At 57.5% G+C, this 18372-nt stretch overlaps 1 protein-coding gene across 1 annotated transcript in view; it reads right to left on the reverse strand.

Moving 5' to 3' along the window:
- SLC16A2 (solute carrier family 16 member 2) overlaps positions 1-18052 on the reverse strand; it is a 35521-nt gene extending 17469 nt beyond the window's left edge. Inside the window, exon 1 of the mRNA XM_064427211.1 lies at positions 17572-18052. Coding sequence (XP_064283281.1) covers positions 17572-18037 — 466 coding nt within the window. The 5' untranslated portion in view covers positions 18038-18052. The remainder of the gene's footprint in view (positions 1-17571) is intronic.
- Positions 18053-18372: the final 320 nt, after the last annotated feature.

An 18372-nucleotide genomic window follows, 5' to 3' on the forward strand; every position in this document is an offset into this window, starting at 1 on the left:
CAATAAACCCAATATCCACCTTATGAAATGAAAGGGACAGCAAAGGTTTGGACAGAGACAATACCAGGGTTGTAATTAGGGTTTGGGTTAGGGTCTGGATTGGGGTTAGGGTCTGGATCAGGTTTAGAGTTTAGCTTAGTGTCAAGGTCAAGGGACATTGCTCTCCCCAGGCTGATGCATCCTGGTAGGTTGGGGTTTCCTCCAGGCCCCTCACCCTGAGTTTTGGGGACAGAGTTCCCACTGCTGAAGCCAGGCAGGTTCCCAGGTGATGGCAATGATTAACCCTGGTGGGACACTGGGGGTCAGCTCTGGCTCCAGACACCGGCTGCTGCACGTCCAGAGCTCTCTCTTTTCTCTGTGGAAAAGCCAGGACCTGACCAAACTTCACTGGGCTTTGACTATGATTAACCTCCTGCAGTCACCAGTGCAAGGTCACAAAGCCTGGGAACAGCTCAGCACCCACACCCCACCACAGCCATCCGCTGTCCCCAGCAGTGAGGTGTGACCTCCTTCTGCTTCTCCAGCCCCAAAATGTCATCTCCTCTGGACCTCACCATGGCCACCTTATGTAACTGGCAGGTTGTGCTGGTAACCAGTTCCTGTAGCCACACACAGCTGGGAGGACTGTGCAGCTGAGGGACTGGGGGCATGGAGCCTCAGGAATTCACCCCAGTGCTTCATCTGCTCTTCATCTGGCTGGGCAGGAGGGATGGAAGGGGAAGGGAGGGAGGAAAGGGGGAAGGCATCTGCCAGGACACGAGCACCAGCACCAGGACGGGGCCAGCAGTGCTGGGATATGTCTCAGCCAGGGCCAGCCACCGTTTCCCAGGCTGTGATCCAGGAGTGTGACTCTGGGAGCAGTCCCTGCCCTGCCAGCTGCCCCACGTCAGTGGCTGCCATGGCTTTTCCCAGTCAGAGCAGCCCAGCCAGCCCTGTGATCCACTGGGATGCACTGGGATGTGGAGCTGTGGCTCCAGTGGAGCAGCCCAGCCAGCCCTGGGATCCACTGGGATATGGAGCTGTGGCTCCAGTGGAGCAGCCCAGCCAGCCCTGGGATCCACTGGGATGTGGAGCTGTGGCTCCAGTGGAGCAGCCTGGCCAGCCCTGTGATCCACTGGGATGTGGAGCTGTGGCTCCCACTGGAGCAGCCTGGCCAGCCCTGTGATCCACTGGGATGTGGAGCTGCGGCTCCAGTGGAGAAGCCCAGCCAGCCCTGGAATCCACTGGGATGCACTGGGATGTGGAGCTGTGGCTCCAGGCCAGCACAGCTCGGAGCAGACGGTGAAGCAGCTCTGGCTCACAAGCCGGGATGAGGGCAAAGCCAAGAGAGCTCTTCACACCAAGGTCAGGGGTTCATGTCCCAGCCAGGCACAGAATCCATGTACATCCCGCTGGGAGCCAGTGTCCAGCACTGACCCACCACTGCATCTCCAGCTACGTGACACCATACCTGACACACAGGATTCCAAAAATCCCCCGAATTGCATCAGGGTGAGAACACCTGAGGCATCCCAAGCCCTTGGTGCCTTGGGGAGAAGATGGGATGGATCCTGGCCACCAGTGGGAGGCAGGTTGGGCTCCACTCCCAGAACAGATCTGATGGCCCAAGGCTGCTCCATCCTTGTGAAAGAACTGGGCACTTTCTGCCTCCCCTGCCCCGCTCCCACCAACCCCTCCTGGGCTGTGTTTGAAACCCTCCTCCCTCTGCGGTGAGACAGGGGTGAGAAAGGAAACTTTTTTCCAAGCTGGAAGAGACAGAAAAGTTTCCCTCTTTGCCAAATTTCTCCCAAGCCATCTTCTGTTTCCCATTAACAGCGAGGAGAAGAAGAAACCCTACGGCCCAGCTCCACGCTCCTCCCACCACAACTCCCATGGGCACTTGTCAACATCCCAGTAAAAAAAGGAGAATTAAAGCCATGCAACCTGGCTGGCCGTGACCCAGGGACCCGCGGCGGGTGGAAAACAAACCCCCTGCTCTGCTCTTACATCCCCCTGTGGAAACTGTTCAACTCCAGTCGCTGGCAGGAGCCAGGCTGATCCCAGCTGAATTCCTTCCACTTACCAGCAAATAAATAGCAGTTAAATGAAAGGAAAGAGAAAAACACCCTTTTTTCAAAGGGGAAAACAAAGAAGTCAGGGAAAATAAATGGAGGCGAAATGTTGGGCTGGTCACAGGCTTGCAAAGATCTTTTTCCTTCGCAGTTGGGTACTTGACAGCCTTCCCTTTCAGCTAATTAAGGGATACTCAGAAATAAAAATACTTCCAGCCCTTTGCCAGCCCTGAGCATTAAGGGGAGAGTCCCAGCAGGCTGGACACCAAACCCAGGAGACCTGGCCACAGCTCCTCACCCGCCCAGGCACTGGTTTTAGACAAATAATTGCCACTACAAGACATCTGTGGCCTTGTCCCAGTCCTGGCAGATTTCTGCACAGCCTTTCCTCCAAACCCTCTGGTGCTGGACATGTCCAGTCTTGGAATCATAGAATTATGGAGTTGTTTAGGTCAAAAAAGCCCTCTGAAACCATTGAGTCCTACTGCTAACCCAGCACTGCCCAGCCCACCACCAAACCATGTCCCCAATGCCTCATCAAGAGGTCTTTTCAATCCCTACAGGGTGTTTAATATATATATTAATATATATCTGTTCCTTCCCCTAGATAAGGGCCAGTCTTGAACTCCAAGTATTTCTCCCAACTACCACCTTCCCTAATGCAAAATTTCCGAGCATCACTTTGCACCCTGCCCCTCCCTGGCCAGAGAACACAGTTAATTACCTTGGGTTTTGCAACTTTTGAGGCAGCTGAAGGCAGTGATGCACCTTCTGTCCCCTGCCAGGAACAGCCCCAGCTTTCAGCACTGCATATTCTCCCTCCTCTCCTCCACATCTCCCCCTCAGCCCAGGCCTTTCCCTCTGTGTGGTGCATGGGGATGGGGATGGCAGGAAATTGTGTCAGGGATGGCAGGGACAGGCTGGAGCTCAGGGAAAGGTTCTTCCCCCAGAGGGTGCTGGGCACTGCCCAAGGGAATGCCCGAGGCTGTCAGAGCTCCAGGAGCGTTTGGACACCACTCCAGGTGGCACCAGGACACCAGGGATGCCCAGGTGGGATTGTGGGGTGGCTGTGCAGGACCAGGAGTGGGGCTGGGTGATCCTTGAGGGTCCCTTCTAACTCGGGATATTCCATGATTCTATTGTCCTGTGAGGTGGGGATGGGGATGGTGTGGGCAGAGCCAAAGCTCCCAAACACCCATCAGCAAAGGCTGGGCTGTCCCCAGGGTGAGCGAGGTTGGAGGAAAGCATCCCTGTGCTTTTCCCTGCTGGCTCTGCCCTGCAGCATCATCTCCAGAGCCATCCCCACCCACAGCCACCCCCAGAGCCCCCCAAGCTCCAGAGCAAAAAAAAATACTGTGGCAACTTCAGCCTCAGCCCCACTGGAGCAAAAACCCTGAAAAGGAGAGGGCTGGGCAGAGCCACCCACCCCAATATTACCAAAATATTTCAGTTATGTTACTTATTTGCTTCCACCCAACACAGCCCAACTTTCCCCGAAGACAAAGCCTGCCCAATACCCAACAGGGCTGGAAATATGAAAGGGAAAATCGTGGTGGCTGCTCCAGGTGTTTTCTGAGGGGAGGCCCCTCCCCAGGCTGTGCCAGGTGGCTTTTAAGTTGTTTTGCCCCCAGGGCTCACTGACAAAGGAGGCAACACCTCCCTCCCTGGCCTCTTGCACCTCAGCTCTGCCCCACACCGGCCTCTCCCCAGACTGTGCCAGGGCTCAGCCCCAACCCTCCCGTGGCACGGGGGACTCGAGGTGGTGGCTGACCACACTGCAGAGCCTCCTCCACTGAGAGAGTATCTTCAACAATCGAAATAAATGAAGAAAAGCCGTTTTTAAGCAGCTGAGCAGAGCCCTGGGGGAGGCACAGAGTCATCCTGGGCTGGCACAGTGTCTGTGGGACAAAACAGCTCCGTGGTGGAACATCTGGGCTCCTGGTGGCCATCAGGAAATGATTTCTTGCCTCAGTGCTGCAGAGTTTCTGCAGCACCTTTGGATAGTGCTCCTGCTCCTAGGGACCAGGAAAAGGATCACAACACATCATTGAGCCAGACACCCAGAGGGCAAGAGAAGGGTAAAATATCCATGTGATTTTAATCTCTTGCAGCTTCCTTTCATTAAAGACAACATTTGAAAACAACTGCATATCTCAGAAAAATAGACCAGGCTGTCATTAAGCAAATCCAACTGCTAAAGGAAAGTGAAAACCAGCAGCATTTTATCTAATCACTATTTTTTTTTTTTTTTTAGCCCAGCAAGAAGCAGGTTACACCCCTTTGCCAAGGGGCTGTCACTTTTGGCTGACCTGCTCTCATTTGAAAGTTTTTCAGACACCGGGTGGCTCCGGGGAAGGGCCAGCCCTGCCCTTGGGTGCTGCAGGCAGGAGGGGCAGGGGCAAGGGGATCACAGCAGGACCAGCCCCTGCTTCCCATCCCCATCCCCATCCCCATCCCCATCCCCATCCCAGAAACCCCCCCCCGAGCCCTGCAGCTCCTGCTGCTGCCCCTGGCATGGGGATTGTGATCCACGGACATAAATACACCTGTGTGGATCTGTGCACACACTCACATCTGCATATAAATTAAAAACCGGGCCCCCGAGGCTCGAGCCCACACGACAGCCACAGGCAGAGCTCCCTCGGAGCCACACAATGTTTAACGAGAGCGAGGGGAGCTGGGGACACGCCGAGTGCCCCGGTGGCAAAGGGCTCTGCAGGCAGGTGAAACATTAATGTGCTTTCCTGAGGAAAAGCTTGGCTTTTTGCTGCATCAAGGGCTTTCAAATGGGAACAAACAACAGGGCAGGTTAGTGAAGGCTGCTGTCAGTTACTGGGTGAGGTTTGGTCCTGCCAGTCAGGGTTAAAAGCCTTAAATCCCATCTCTATGGCCAGGGAGCCTCCTCTTCCTCCCCATGGAAATACAGCTTTTTGGGGTGGGAGTGGGAATCAAAACCACCCTGTCCCTACAAAACTACCCTGTCCCTACAAAACTCGTCCTGTCCTAGAGGTGCCAGGGTGGGATTGCTGGAGGGAGCACACCCCACAGCCCCCCGTCCTGTTTTCAGCTGCCTGAGCTCCCACTTCCCCATCTGTGCTCACGGGCACAGGGAACAGCAGCAACTGGGAGGATTCAGCAGCATTGAGCTGAGCCTGCCTGGATTTTGGGGTATGGAGGGATGTGAGGGGCCAGGGGCAGCCCTGGAACACAAGGCCCCAAGTGGGGGGTGGGTCCAGCCCCTGTGCTCTCCCCAGCATGGATCCAGGCCACCAGCCTGCCCTGCTCTGTGACAGCACCAGGGACATTCCTCAGCCTCTGCAGTGACCCTGGCAGGGGCAATCCCTGCCCAAGGGAGCTGGCACACACGTGTGGGGTGTCATTATGGACAGGAGTGCTGGGTGCCAGCAATGATGGGAAAGGCAGTGACACCATGGCAGATCCTCACAACAGGGCTGAGCAGAGGCAGCCACACATCACCGCAGCCCCTGTGCCCCAAAATCCCAAATCCCAACTGCTCCAGCTGGCAAAATGTCAAGAATTTTCCACTGGCTAAGGACTGGAACAGCAAACACAGCCGAGCTGCACTCTCCACAGCACCACGGGCAACCTGGAGCTGAAATTGCCCCTAAAAACACCGTGCTGCAGCACTGGTGCACCTGGGGAGCAGAAAGCTCGGGGTGCAGGACCCTGGGTGCATCCACACTGGTTTGGAGTGTCCCTGAAGCTGCAGCGTGCCCAGGAGATGCCCAAGGAGGGAGGGAAGGGGGCGATGGAGGAGCTGAGCCCAGCAGTGCCGCTGTCAGCCACGGGCCTGTCGGGATCACAGGAGCCTGCAGAGCCAGGGAGAGGCTCGTTTGTGTCTCCTCTGCTAATGAGCCTGATACCAGCTGCTTCTCGTTGAACCAGTCTGACCATCGGGCCCAGCCAAAACTGATTCATTCATAAGAAAATGGGAAAGGAGATCGACTCGTCACCCTGACTAATGGGGAACCCGGCCAAGCACCTGCTGCTTCCACAGCAGCCCCACGTCCTGCTTGCCGGCTTCCTCACCATCCTGCCCAGCTCCAGGGCTCTGGCCCGGCCAGGAGGGTGATAAAGCAGGAGTTATCTGCTGCAGAAAGCCTCGGCGCGTGGCCAGGGGCCGCAGTCAGCCGGCAGTGCCTGGCATTTTGCAAGAGCTGATTCCCGATTCGGAAGCAGAGGAAACATTAAAGCCCTCAGAGACATCGCTCTCCGCGCTGCTCTGCCTTGCATCATCTCCCCAGCAGCTTTGAGGGTTGTTTTTTATCTCCGTCCCTCTTCATCCGGCAATAAAAATCTAAACAACCGCCTTTGTGGAGTAGGAAAACTCAGCCTGCTGTAAAAATTGTTTTTTGTGGGGTTTTGTTTTGCGTCATTTTTGTTTATGAGGTCAGTGGAACACAGACTGTGGCAGGGGGAGGCTGCAGATGGTGGGGCTGGGAACCCTGGGGTTGGGAGGAAGAAAAGGAGCTCTGCAAAGCAGGCTGGGGCTAATCTTATCTCCAGATGGAGATTAGGATGGGCCAGCAGGAGTTAACAGCCAGGCACAGGGTCAGAGCAGGACCTGAAGTGCCTCCTCTGGGGCTCGTGGGTTCACGCTTCGGTTGATGAACTGAAGCAGGGCAGAGTTTAACAGCTTTAACAAAATCTACCATGATTTCTTAGCTTTGGGCAACACATTGGATTTTACATGAACCTCCCTTAATGAAGGTCCTCTCCTAAAATGCAGATCCCAAGGGAGTTTCAGCTCTCCCAGTTAAAAGCCTGTGACACCATCCCTCGCCCCCAGATCACCCGAGTTTTTATCACCTGACCCTGCAGACATCAGGACAAGCAAGACAAAACTTCAGTTCTTGGTGAGAAACCCACTCTGGGTCTTTAAAATCCCCATTTTCAAGGCAGAAAAGCACCAGCCAGGCCAGTTTGGGTGGGGAAATGCTCCAAATCCTGACACTGGGAGTGCTCAGCCTCCCTGACGGTTCCACAGGGAGAGTGGAAAATGGGACCACGTGAGTCAGAGACAAGCAGAGCTCAGGGTATCGCAGCCAATGTCTCTCACCTCTCCCACACCACCCCAGCAGGCTGCGGAACAGTTGCCAAATATAAAATTTTCATTTTCCCATCTGGGTTCCAGGGCGGCGATGGAGCATTTCGCACACGACACTGAGAGTGGGAAAGCCTGGTGCAAAGGGCTTTAGGATTCATCCCCAGCTGTCCCTCCCAGGGGATACAGACCCCCAGAATTAGCCCCATGCCCTCGTGCAGCCGTGAGTGTGCACCCCACCCCTGCAGAGCAGGACAGGAAAAACCTGCAAGGGATGGAAATCTCATTCCCAAGGTGCAAAGGAAAAGCTGTCCACAAGGCTGTTGACAACATCCCTGTCAGTCCTCAGCCCTTCTCCTCCCAGGCTGGGTTCTCACCGACTCTGGAGAAGCTTCCCTGGCATCAGGACAGTCAGCACAGCTTTTATTTAATGCTGAATTTCCCCCTGGGTAGGGGAATGGTGGGGAACAGGCAGGAGGAGCCTCACAAAGACCTCAAACCTCCAGCAGTGCTGAGCCTCCAACGAGTTTATGTTGAAAAAACAAATATAAAACCCAACACCACCGATATTCCCTCCTTGGCAACGGCCTATCCTGATACCACTCCTATTATTATACTCTGCAATTAAGTGATAAAGCTGTAATTGCCTTATCTGATACTGCTGGGCACAGCAGCAAAGCAGGAGCTGGCCTCGAAGTCATCACCCTGCGCCTTTCAAAGCCACCCTGTCTGAAGGGATTCTCCTGCTCCTGGACAGATGGACAGACAGGACCCTAGAACAGCTTCCATCCCCTGAAGCTGGGGCAGCAGCCCCAGCCCTGTGCCCTGCCCCACTGCCATGCCCAGCCCCGGGCAGGACAGGGTCAGCCCTGGGAGCAGGGAAGGGGCAGCTCTGAGCCCGCTCTGGCTGTGGGGAGGCAGAAGCAGATGGTGCAGGGACCAAACCCCCATCCCCAGTGACTCCCCCAGCCTCCCCACATCCCTGCTCCAGCACCCTGGGGAGCAGCACGGGGCCAGGCAGCTGGGAGAGCCTGCCAGGGGCCAGGGCACTGTGAGAGAGCCCTTCAGTGTGGGGTCCAGCAGCACCAGTGGGGCTGGGGCACTGCATTTAGAGGAAGTGATCCCAGTTTTCCAGCCTGATGGCATGAGGAGCAAAGCCACACCCAGCTGCTCTCAGGCCATAAAAAGCCCAACTTGCTATTTGCATCCATATGTTCATCACCTCTACAGGAGCTTGGATGGGCTGTGGCATATTCCCAACATCACCAGCCCTGATTTCAACTGTTTTAAAGTTTGGTGTCCACTGAAACCTGATCCTTGCCACTCTTCCAAGCTTTTTCCTATTTGCCCTCAACACCACTCCTGATCCTGGGAGATGCCACCAGAACCTCGGGAAAGAAAACTCCCAAATCCTCCCTGTGTGAGGATTTCCCAAAGGTGCCCCCATCCCCTGGCAGTGAAGGGCAGCGCCCTGGTGCCCCTGCAGCCCAGCCCAGGGGCCACAGCGAGGGGCACCGTGCCCGTGCCCCCCTGGCAGGGTGGGCAGGCTCCCGCCGGGCAGCAACCACAAGAAAGGCGGGTGCGATTCGCATCGTTAGCATTCCTTCCCTTTTAATAACCCAAGGTGTTACCAGCAACACTGTTACTGATTTTTATCTCCGCAGCGCCTTTTAAGAGCTCCAATTTGTTTTTCTTGGAGATCTCATTTTGTTTTATTAAAGCTGACACCGAAGAGGGAAAAGGAGCCATTCTGGGCCCAGAACGCCAAGATCCCGTTTAAAAAACCCGTATTATTTTCTTGGAAACGTTTCTCCGTTGACTTTAATTAAGCTCTCCCCGGGCTCGCGAGCTTGGCGTGCTTGGCTCTCAGGCAGGTTTAATCCCAGACAAGCTCCCCACACCCCCAGCTGTCCCCACTCCCACAAATCTTAAGAACCAAACTGGGTTTTGCTAAAACACACGGATTAATAGCTGGCCCACCTTCAAGAACATCCTGACGTTGCCTTTTCGTCACCGGTCACGGCGTCAGCACACGGCTGCAGCCGCTCTGCTAGCCCTGCCAGCAGATCCCAAAAGCAGCTTTACTCCCTTATTTCTTTGTTCTCCTTTATTTTATAATACTTTTATTGCCACTGCAAGGCTGGGGGGATGCAGCTCTTGTGCCTGACCGTGCCCCAGAGCTCTCAGGGCAGGCAGGGTGGCCACAGCCTGGCTCTGGTGACCGCCGTGCCACTGCTGAGCCTTGTGCCAGGTGCTGCTGTAAAATCAATAATTACCCCCCCTTGGAAGAAGGAAGCTCTTTAGGATGATTGCAAACACTCCAAAAGTTGGGAAATCCCAGGAGGGAGCTTGTCTGGGCATCATCTGGTGCATACCCATTATGTAATTACCGTCAATCTTTAATCACAGATGATACTTTTCCATCGGACTTGAATCAGACAGAGCACGGGAGGCACAATCCTCACTGGAGGAGCTGCCATCAGATGTGATTCCCACCTCGCTGGGCTCCAGGTTTATTCCCACCTCACTGAGGTCCCCCTTCCTTGCACAGGTTCTGCATAAAAAACCCCTCTGGCTCCCTGGCAAACACCCACATCCCCCCAGGAGGGAAGGATTTTGCCTCCCTTTTACACACGGGATCTGCGGGAGGACGAATTAAGGCCAAGATCTCGAAACAAAAGCTTTGTTTTGGTGCCTGGTGTGAGATGACCAAGAAATGGGCCTTTGGGGATGCCACTGGGCAGGGTCCCCAGCTCAGCTGGTGCCCAGGACGGGCTGGTGGGTGGCTGCTCAGAGCAGGTTCCCTGGATGCAGGCACTGTGGTAGGGTTGTTTCTCCTCCTTGAGAAGGGCCCCGGTGTTTGCCCGGGGCAAAGCCCAACAAGTCAGCCCATGCTGAGCCCGGCAGAGCTGCCCGCCCCGAGAGGAGGCTGCTCTGCAGGGAGCCCTGGGAGGCCCTGCAAAGATCCAGGTCCAACCCCACTGCCACGGGCAGGGACACCTTCGCTGGACCAGCTCGCTCAAAGCCCCGTCCAACCCAGCCTCGGCGAAGCAAGCAAAACCCATCATGAGCTGCCAAACCCACACTCTGAGCCAAAAAATCCCAAAGATGCGGAGCAGCAGGGTTCCGTGAGCCCGTCTCCTCCAGTGGGAGGTTTTGCAGAGCAGATTCTCCCAAAACCATGCTGCTGGCAGCGCTGACCCCAAAGCACCCTCCCCACCTGGCTCTGGGCTCCCGTGGCAGCCGCGGCTGCTCTGCCAGCGGGGTGCGGGATGGAGGGGCGGGATAGCCCCGAGGGGGAGCTGCCCTGCCCCGAGGGTGCAAAGCGGAGCTGGGGCTGCCCTCCTGCCCTCTCGGGGATGCCCCGTGGGGTCGGGAGGTTGCTCAGAGCACGCCGGGCTGCTCCTCGCACAGAGGCCAGCGCGGCACGGCACGGCACGGCACGGCACGGCTGCCAAGGATGCCCGAGGTGAGTTCAGCACAACAACCCAGGGCTGTGACCCGGCAGCTCTTCCCGAGGGTTTTCCACCGTGTTTCACCCCGCTCCAGCTCTCGGAGGACGCGCTGGGGACACGAGGCAAGGACAGGTAACTTTTTTAGGGTTCTACACCTAGAAGTGCAAGGGCGGGGGGAAGGCAGGGCCGTGCTCCGAGGGAGGCCGGGGCAGCGCGGGGCGTGCGGGCAGCGCCGGCCCCGCAGCTCGCAGGACCTGTTGTGCCAGGTGCCGGGGAGAGGCTGGAATGGCTGGAGCCTGCGAGCGTGTTGCAGCAATTCCCAGCACACGTCATGTGGGTTTTGCAACCGCCCCAACTGTCTCGGGGTGGATGCGCCGGGAGGGAACCGAGCACAGACCCGAGCGCTCCGGGCACGGCGGGGCCCGGCGGGACAGGCGGGCGCGGCCCCCGGCCATGCCCTGCCTGGCACACGCCTCTCCACCGGCCCTTCATCCGCAGGGCTGAACGCCAAAGAGCAGCATCTCTTTCCCTGGCAATAGGGAATAATCGATCCTTCCAGGAAGAGGAAGGGAAAACCCAAGAGATGCCTGCTGCGGTGGGTGCAGCAGCAGGTTTGCACACGTGCTGCACTGGTGTCCGGTGCTCTTGCTGCCCGTTGCCATGGTGATGCCATGGGATGCACAGGCTCGAGGTTGTGGAGATCTGGGGAAAAGCGATTCCTCAGGGAAAACAGCGGCTGCAAGGAGTGGGTGCGTGGCCTCTGTCTCAGCTGGGAAGTTCTGGCATCCTCCTCCGTGCTCTGACCCGCTCATAAGAAACCCCTGAAGGGTGATCATGCCAAAAAAACTGGGTGGGAGAGACCGAGGTGTTTGGTGACGTGCCAGAAAATTCCGAATGGCAGCTGGACAGCAGCCAGCAGTGGGCAGAACACCAGTGTGGTTGGACTCAGTGATCCTAGAGGCCTTTTCCAAACCATTCCCTGATTGTGGAGCCAGGATAGAGCCTCATTTGACTCCAGAGAGGGGGCACAGCTTGGGAAGTGCCCATGGCATCCACCACTGATGTCTCCAAGAGCCACGTGTCACCTCGTCTGGCCGTGCTGGCCCTCTGCTGCCACGCTGGCTGAGGTCCCCAGGAGTGACTGGGATCAAACAGCAAGAGGCTCCTCTGGGCTCGTATCCAGGTGGTGCCAAATCCTGCCAGGCACAGCAGCAGTGCCACCGTCCCACCGGGGTCACCTCCCTGTCAGCACGGCAGGAGCGGGGCTGGATTGCTGCACCCAGTGCACACCACGGGGTACAAAAATCAGCCCTGGGAGGTGAAACCCAGGTAATTCCTCCTTCCCCAAGCTGCCCTACAGGGAACTCAGCTCCACATCCGCCGATCCTGCTGGGCCCCATCCCACCACCAGATCTTTTGGAAGGCTGGTGCTGGTGGGATGGGGTGATTGACATGCTGCCTCCTAAGTGGGATAATCCCTGGGAACAGACGTGTCTGGAGACTCTGGATAAGCAGGGAGACAGCCAGAGGGGCTGTCACCCAGGGTGGGTGACAATGCCCACGTGAGCCATGCACAGCCAGCCCCTGGGCACTGCCAGCAGTGCCTCCCAGCTCCAGGGTTTGGCCCAGCCCGAGGGGTTAGGTCTGGTTTAAGGGGTTGGATTAGAACCATCCCAGCTGATGGGCAGCTTCCAGCTGCTGAGGGTTTTAAGGAAATTATAGGGTGACTTGTCAAACTTGTGGATTTCTCCCCAAAACAGGAAATGAAATGCTTCCTTTGCCTTGCTGTGCATCACACCCCACTGTCACTTGGTGCCACCACATCCATCCCGGCCCTGTGATCTGCAGCACCAGCCCCTTCACCCTCCCATCCCTCCTCCTCCTCATCCTCCTCCTGCTCCCAGCCCTGTCTCAGTGATGGATTTGCAACTCAGCACCTTCAAAATTTAACCTATGATCCAAACCCCACAAAGTGGAGGTGGCTTTGTTCATTTAGTTGCAACAAAAAGGACCAAAAATCTCCAAGCCAGCTGCACAACTCTGTGTCCCACTTCTTTATAGGCCACAGCGAGGTCACAGGAGCTGCCACCACTCGAGGACAATGGCCACCAGGAAATACAGCCTTACATCTTCTTGGCTGGCTGGTGGAGGACACTTAAAAGTAAATTAAAAACCACTAAAATGGCAAATGTGCTGGCTGAGAGGGCCCCTGCAGTCTTGAAAAACAAGAACCTCCCTTAGAAACAGCACTCCGGCCTCCTAATAACCTTAATCGCTCCCGACAGCCCCAAGGACCAGGTTTAACAACATGACTGGGCTTTGTTTGCTTTTCAGGCTGCTTTATCTCACACGGCACCTTGCAATCAGCTCAGGCAAAACCCCAGTTCCTCTAAAACTCCCCCGTTTCCCTGCAGTCACAAACTCCAGCTCCCAAAACAGAGGCTGGGGCAGAGCCTGGTGCTGGCACGCTGGCATCCCAGCACGGGATACCCCCAGTAAGTCTGGGAAAGCTCTGGGCTGCCCTTTGTACTCCCCAGCTTGAAGGGCAAGGTAATAAAAATGTCTTTTTTATCTCTTTTTGCTGGATTTACATCCCCATCTGGGCTACGTAAATATTGCTCATGTCAGTGCATCCCTCCGTGGGGTTAGAGGAGAGTTGGGAGCCTGGATGGACGTGGGAAAGGCCCCAGGAATGCTGAGTTCCACAGCACCCTTGGCCAATAAAGCTGTGAAACAGGCCCAGCATAACATCCTGGTAATTAATAAAAGCTCCAAATCCTGCAGATTTGGGTAGGAAGGTGACAAGCACACTGTGACCTTCAGGAGATGGGAGCCTCCAAAAGGCCAGCAATGGACAATGACCCCATCATCCCAATTTGGTTGGGATCATTTCCAAGGATTACCTCTTGCAATCAAAGCAACGTGGCCAACATGTTGAGGGAGGAGATTCTTCCCCTTCTCTAAAGGGCCTTCAAGGGAGCTGGACAGGGACAGGACACAGGGAATGGCTCCCACTGCCAGAGGGCAGGGTTGGATGGAATACTGGGAAGGAATTGTTCCCTGGCAGGGTGGGCAGGCCCTGGCACAGGGTGCCCAGAGCAGCTGGGGCTGCCCCTGGATCCCTGGCAGTGCCCAAGGCCAGGCTGGATGGGGCTTGGAGCAGCCTGGGACAGTGGGATGTGTCCCTGCCCATGGCAGGGGTGATTTTTAAGGTCCCTTCCAACCCAAAGCATTCTGTGATTTACCCTCACACTGTGATTTCTCTTCCCAGCTCCTAAAGCTCCAGCCACGCTCACTCACCCACAGAATCTCCTTCAGCCCAGAACGGAGTGCAGGGCTTATCCCCCCCCTCTTTCATATGACTGTTAGCATGAAATGCTTTATTTTCTCCAAAAAACCCTTGTTCTTTCTTACCAAGCCTTCATTACAATGCTGGAGTAAAAATAGTATTTTCCACCTGTGCTCACCTGTCCTAAGGGTGTGAAATCAGCACAAAGAAAGTCCCCAGTAAAATGGGTGGGAATTCAGGAATGAGGGTGCCATCAGCCCTGCCCTGGCCTCAGGATCTCGTCACTCAGGGACTGTGGTCCATTCCAGCTTCCCCAAGCACAGGGAGCTCCAGCAGCCTCTGCTCCCCGTCAGGAGCTGGGCTGAAGGGAGGAAGCTGTTCCCAAGTTCTTGCACACAGATCAGGGGATGCTGATGGACACAGAGATGGCCTGAGGAGCTGCAGCCAATACCAGATCAGCTCCTCAGGCCATCTCTCCAAATGCTTTCAGTTCCATTCCCAGGCCCCAAACCATTAAATATTAAGCAAAGAGAGTTAATCTATACCTGGGATATTGACACAAAGCAGAGGAGGGGAGAAGAAAAAGATAAATAGACCTTTAAAAAAAAAAATAAAAAAAAAACCAAAATCTGTGTGCCTCTGCAGGCTGTCCCACCAGGGCTTTCCAGACCTCAGGTACAGCACCAAGGATGTGTTTGGAGGAACAAGATGCACCAAGAAATGTCACTCTCCTGGCTCTGCCCAGGTAGCTGGAGCACCCTGTGGGACCCTCAGGTGGCTCCCTGGCTGAGGGCACAGCCCTGGGCAGGGACAAGGCCGGGGCAGGTCCAAGCAGAGGCAGAGCAGACACTGAGGTAAGAAAGTCCATGCCCAGTCACTGCTCACCAGGACTGTGCTGCGCTCCAAAGGGCTTTTGGAGCTGAGGAGGATGAGGGTGCTGGGCTGCCTCATCTGGCCCTTGGCTCAGTGTCAGCCCTCACTGTGGGACAGCCACGGACCCGTGGATCCCTCAGCACCGGAATGAGCCTTGAACAACCGGAGGCAAACGTCACCGCTCGTCTCCCGGCAAACACCCTCAAGCATCACTCAACACCTCTCCAGCAAAGCTGGATTTTTTTATTTTTTTTTTTCCTGGCCGAGTGCTCACATGTATATTATTTTTTTTATTCCGGTCTCAGCATTCCTGCACTCCCCCCGCAAGAAAACAAACCCGAGAGCACAGAGTGTGCCGCGCAAAGGCCCCGCGCGGCGTCCCGCGGGGAAGGGGCACGCGGTGGTCGCAGCAGCCCGCCCGCCCCAGCCCGCCGTGCTTGTTGACATAGGCAGCACAGTATATTTCTTTAAAGAGAGGAGCCTATGCATTCGATGCATTGCTGCCACGGGGTTTGTTTTCAAAGCCTGACCCCAGACCTGAACTCCACGGATCCTGCGTTCCTCAAGATCAAACGCAAGAAAACGTGACCAATGCAAACAAGAAATAAACCTTGATAATTATAGCCGGGGCGGCTATTGTTTAGTGCCGACTAGCACCCGCTTTAGCATAAACAGAACCCTATTTTTAAAGGGATGCCTGACCAGCTGACAGCATTTCTCCCCATTTTGCCTCCAAACCCCCTGTTTGATAGAAACCCACCTCCCTGAGACCTGGAGGAGGTTTAAGAGCACAGACAAAAGGCTGAGCCATGCTCACAGCCATACTGGAAGGCGCTGCTGGAGCAGGGAGCGGATCCTGGTCCTCCCAACCTGCTCCCTGTTGGCGGGGGATGAGGGGTCCCTGGGATCCCGCTGTTGCCTGCAGCTGGCGGGCTCAGAGTGACGTCGGAGGACAAACAGACAGCACCGGTCTTTTCAGGAAGGCCACATCACTTAGCGCTTGGAAAGGAGCTACGATATTTTCCTGATTATGTTTGCACGCAAACGAGCGCCGCGGGGAAATTATGCAATGCTGAGCGGGGAGGGGTGGGAGCGAGGGAGGAAGGGCTGGAGGGGGGCTCCGGGCTGCACCCCGCTGCCCTCAGCCCCAGCCGGTGCAGCTGCAGCCCCGGAGGTGCCGCAGATGGATCCGCCACCGCCGCCGGAGCCTCGGCACCACGACCTCGGAGCCGCCGCTCAGTCATTAACGGCCTCTTCATTAAACACCCAGACCAAAATGCAGATATTCGTCAGCCAGGCAATTTAATTACCCAGCCTGGGTTCACCTCGCACACCCACACGCCTTTCTTTTTCGAGGCCTCCGTGCGGTCATAGCCTTAAATAAATAGATGGCAGGAGCAAGAGGCAGACGCTGACTCCTACAACCTCTGTCTTGGGCACAGAGCCTTTAAACCACCAGAACTTGCAGTATTTAATTTCTTTTGTTACCGCTTCTACCTTTAGAGCCCTGCCTTAGGCTTTCTAGATACAATCACAGGCAGCAGGAAACAGAGAGCTACACTATGAGCTTCCTGGGCATCACATGCGCTCACACACAACACACACACACTCCCAGCCCATCAATCACCCTAATTACAACTGGCCACACGTCCGCAGCTCGCTGTGGCACTCCGTTAGTGCCCGTAATTACACGGTCCCATCGCTTCCCTGGTAAGAGAATCACGGAGTTAATTTGGGATTCTCCATGTGGTGGATCCCGTAATGAATTTCATCCTGGCGCACTCCCCGCCGCACTCGCCGGCCATGCGCCAGCTGAGGCAGGCAGCGCTGCTCCCCAAAACAAGGCTCCAAGCTCCTCACACAGCCCTGGCACTCATCTCTCCCCAGCACGCTCCTGGCTCCTGGCTGCTGCCCACGTCCCCCCCAGGTCAGGACAGCCCCACAGGCAGGTCCCCTCAGCGCCAAGCGCGCGTCTCCACCTGGCAGAGGAGAGCAAGGTGGGCCACGGGTGTCCATCACGAGGATGGATGGGATCTTCCAGGGGGAACAGCAGGATTTGGGACAAGGCTGGGCCTCCCAACACCGGTGTCCAGCCAGGACCACCACGCCAGCAGGCTGGTGTCCCTCTGCCAAGCCTACTTCAACAGCAGGGTCTTGGCAGCAAGGAACACCCCTTTTCTCCATATTAACCCTACCCAGTCTGCACCCTGGCCGGGCCTGTCGGTCCTACAGAAACACACAGCTGGGTGCAGTCCACGGATCCTGCTTTTCAGGGATGTGGATTGCTGGAGACCCCGCGCTGCCCTCGGCGTGACCGCGCAGGTGGCGCTGCCAGCCCTGCCCTGTGCCGGCCGTCCCACTGGATGGACGCGGCTCGCAGGGAGCGCGGCAGCAGGGCAGATGCTCTCCCGGAGCCACCCTCGGCCAGCAAGGCACACAGACAGAAAGCTTGAAAACCCATAAAACAGAACAATAATAAAGAAAACTAGAGGGGGTGGCTCACACCCAGCAGCTGATTCACCAGCGCTGCTCTGCTTTACCCCAAGACACACCGGCAGGACAAGCTAAGGGCGTGTTTTCAGCCGAATTACTTTTAATTGAGTACATCGGAGCTTAGAAACACATGATGCTGTCAGAGATAAATATAGCCACGGCTACGAGGATAGAGGGGGCAGGGAGCAATCGAGGTTCCACACAGCCGAGAAGGAGCTTCCAGCTCCGGGAGGCAGCGCCGGCCGCGCCGCCGCACCTCTCCCCGCTCCGCTGGGGCATCCCCGCTCCGCTCGGGCACCCCCGCACACACTGCCCGGCCCGGGGAAGGCGCCGCGGAGCCCATACCTGTTTTAAACTCTAGCGCCGGATCCTTCTCCCCCTCGCCCAGGTCGCTCTGCAGCATCATGTAGAGGATCCCGAAGGAGTTGTGGATGCCGAAGATGGAGCCGTTGCACCAGGCGGCGGCGAAGACCACCACCCAGCCGAAGCCGCCCTCGGGGGGCTCGAAGGGCGCGGCGACCCCGCTCTGTCCCCGCTCAGCCGCGGCCCCGGCTCCGGCCCCAGCCCCAGCCCCGGCCGCGGCCCCGGCCCCGGCCCCGGGCTCGCTCTCGCCCGCCGCCGCCGCCGGCACCTTCTCGTCGCGTTGCGCCATCGCGGCCGCGCTCCGGCCGCCGCCCGCCGCCCGACTGCCCCGCAGCCGGTCCCACATGCCCGCCGCCCCCCCCGGCCGGCCCCCCCGCCCGCCCCCTCCTGCCGCAGCCTCACTCCCCGCCTCCCCTCCGCCGCCTCCATCCTCCTCCTCCTCCTCCATCGCGCCGCTCGGCCCCCGCGTCCCTACCTGCGGCGGGGGCCGCCCGCCCGCCCGCGCCCCCCTCCCGTCCCCCCGCGGCGCTCAAAGGCGGCCCCGGGCCCGGCCGCGGCCCCGCATCGCCCGCCGAGCCGCCGCGCCGCCCCCGCCGCCGCATCCTGCGGCGGGCCCGGCCCGGGGCGGGCCCCCGCCAGCGCCGCCCCCGCGGGGCCCGGCGGGGCCGGGGGGCGGCAGGGAGCGCTGGGGGAGCCGCCGCCGCCCCCCGGCCCCGCACAGCCCCCCGGCCGCGGGGCACCGCCGTGGCCCGGCGGGGGATGCTGCCGCTCCCGCCGCGAAGC

Source organism: Passer domesticus, chromosome 7 (assembly GCF_036417665.1).
Source record: "Passer domesticus isolate bPasDom1 chromosome 7, bPasDom1.hap1, whole genome shotgun sequence".
In the NCBI taxonomy this organism is placed as follows: domain Eukaryota; kingdom Metazoa; phylum Chordata; class Aves; order Passeriformes; family Passeridae; genus Passer; species Passer domesticus.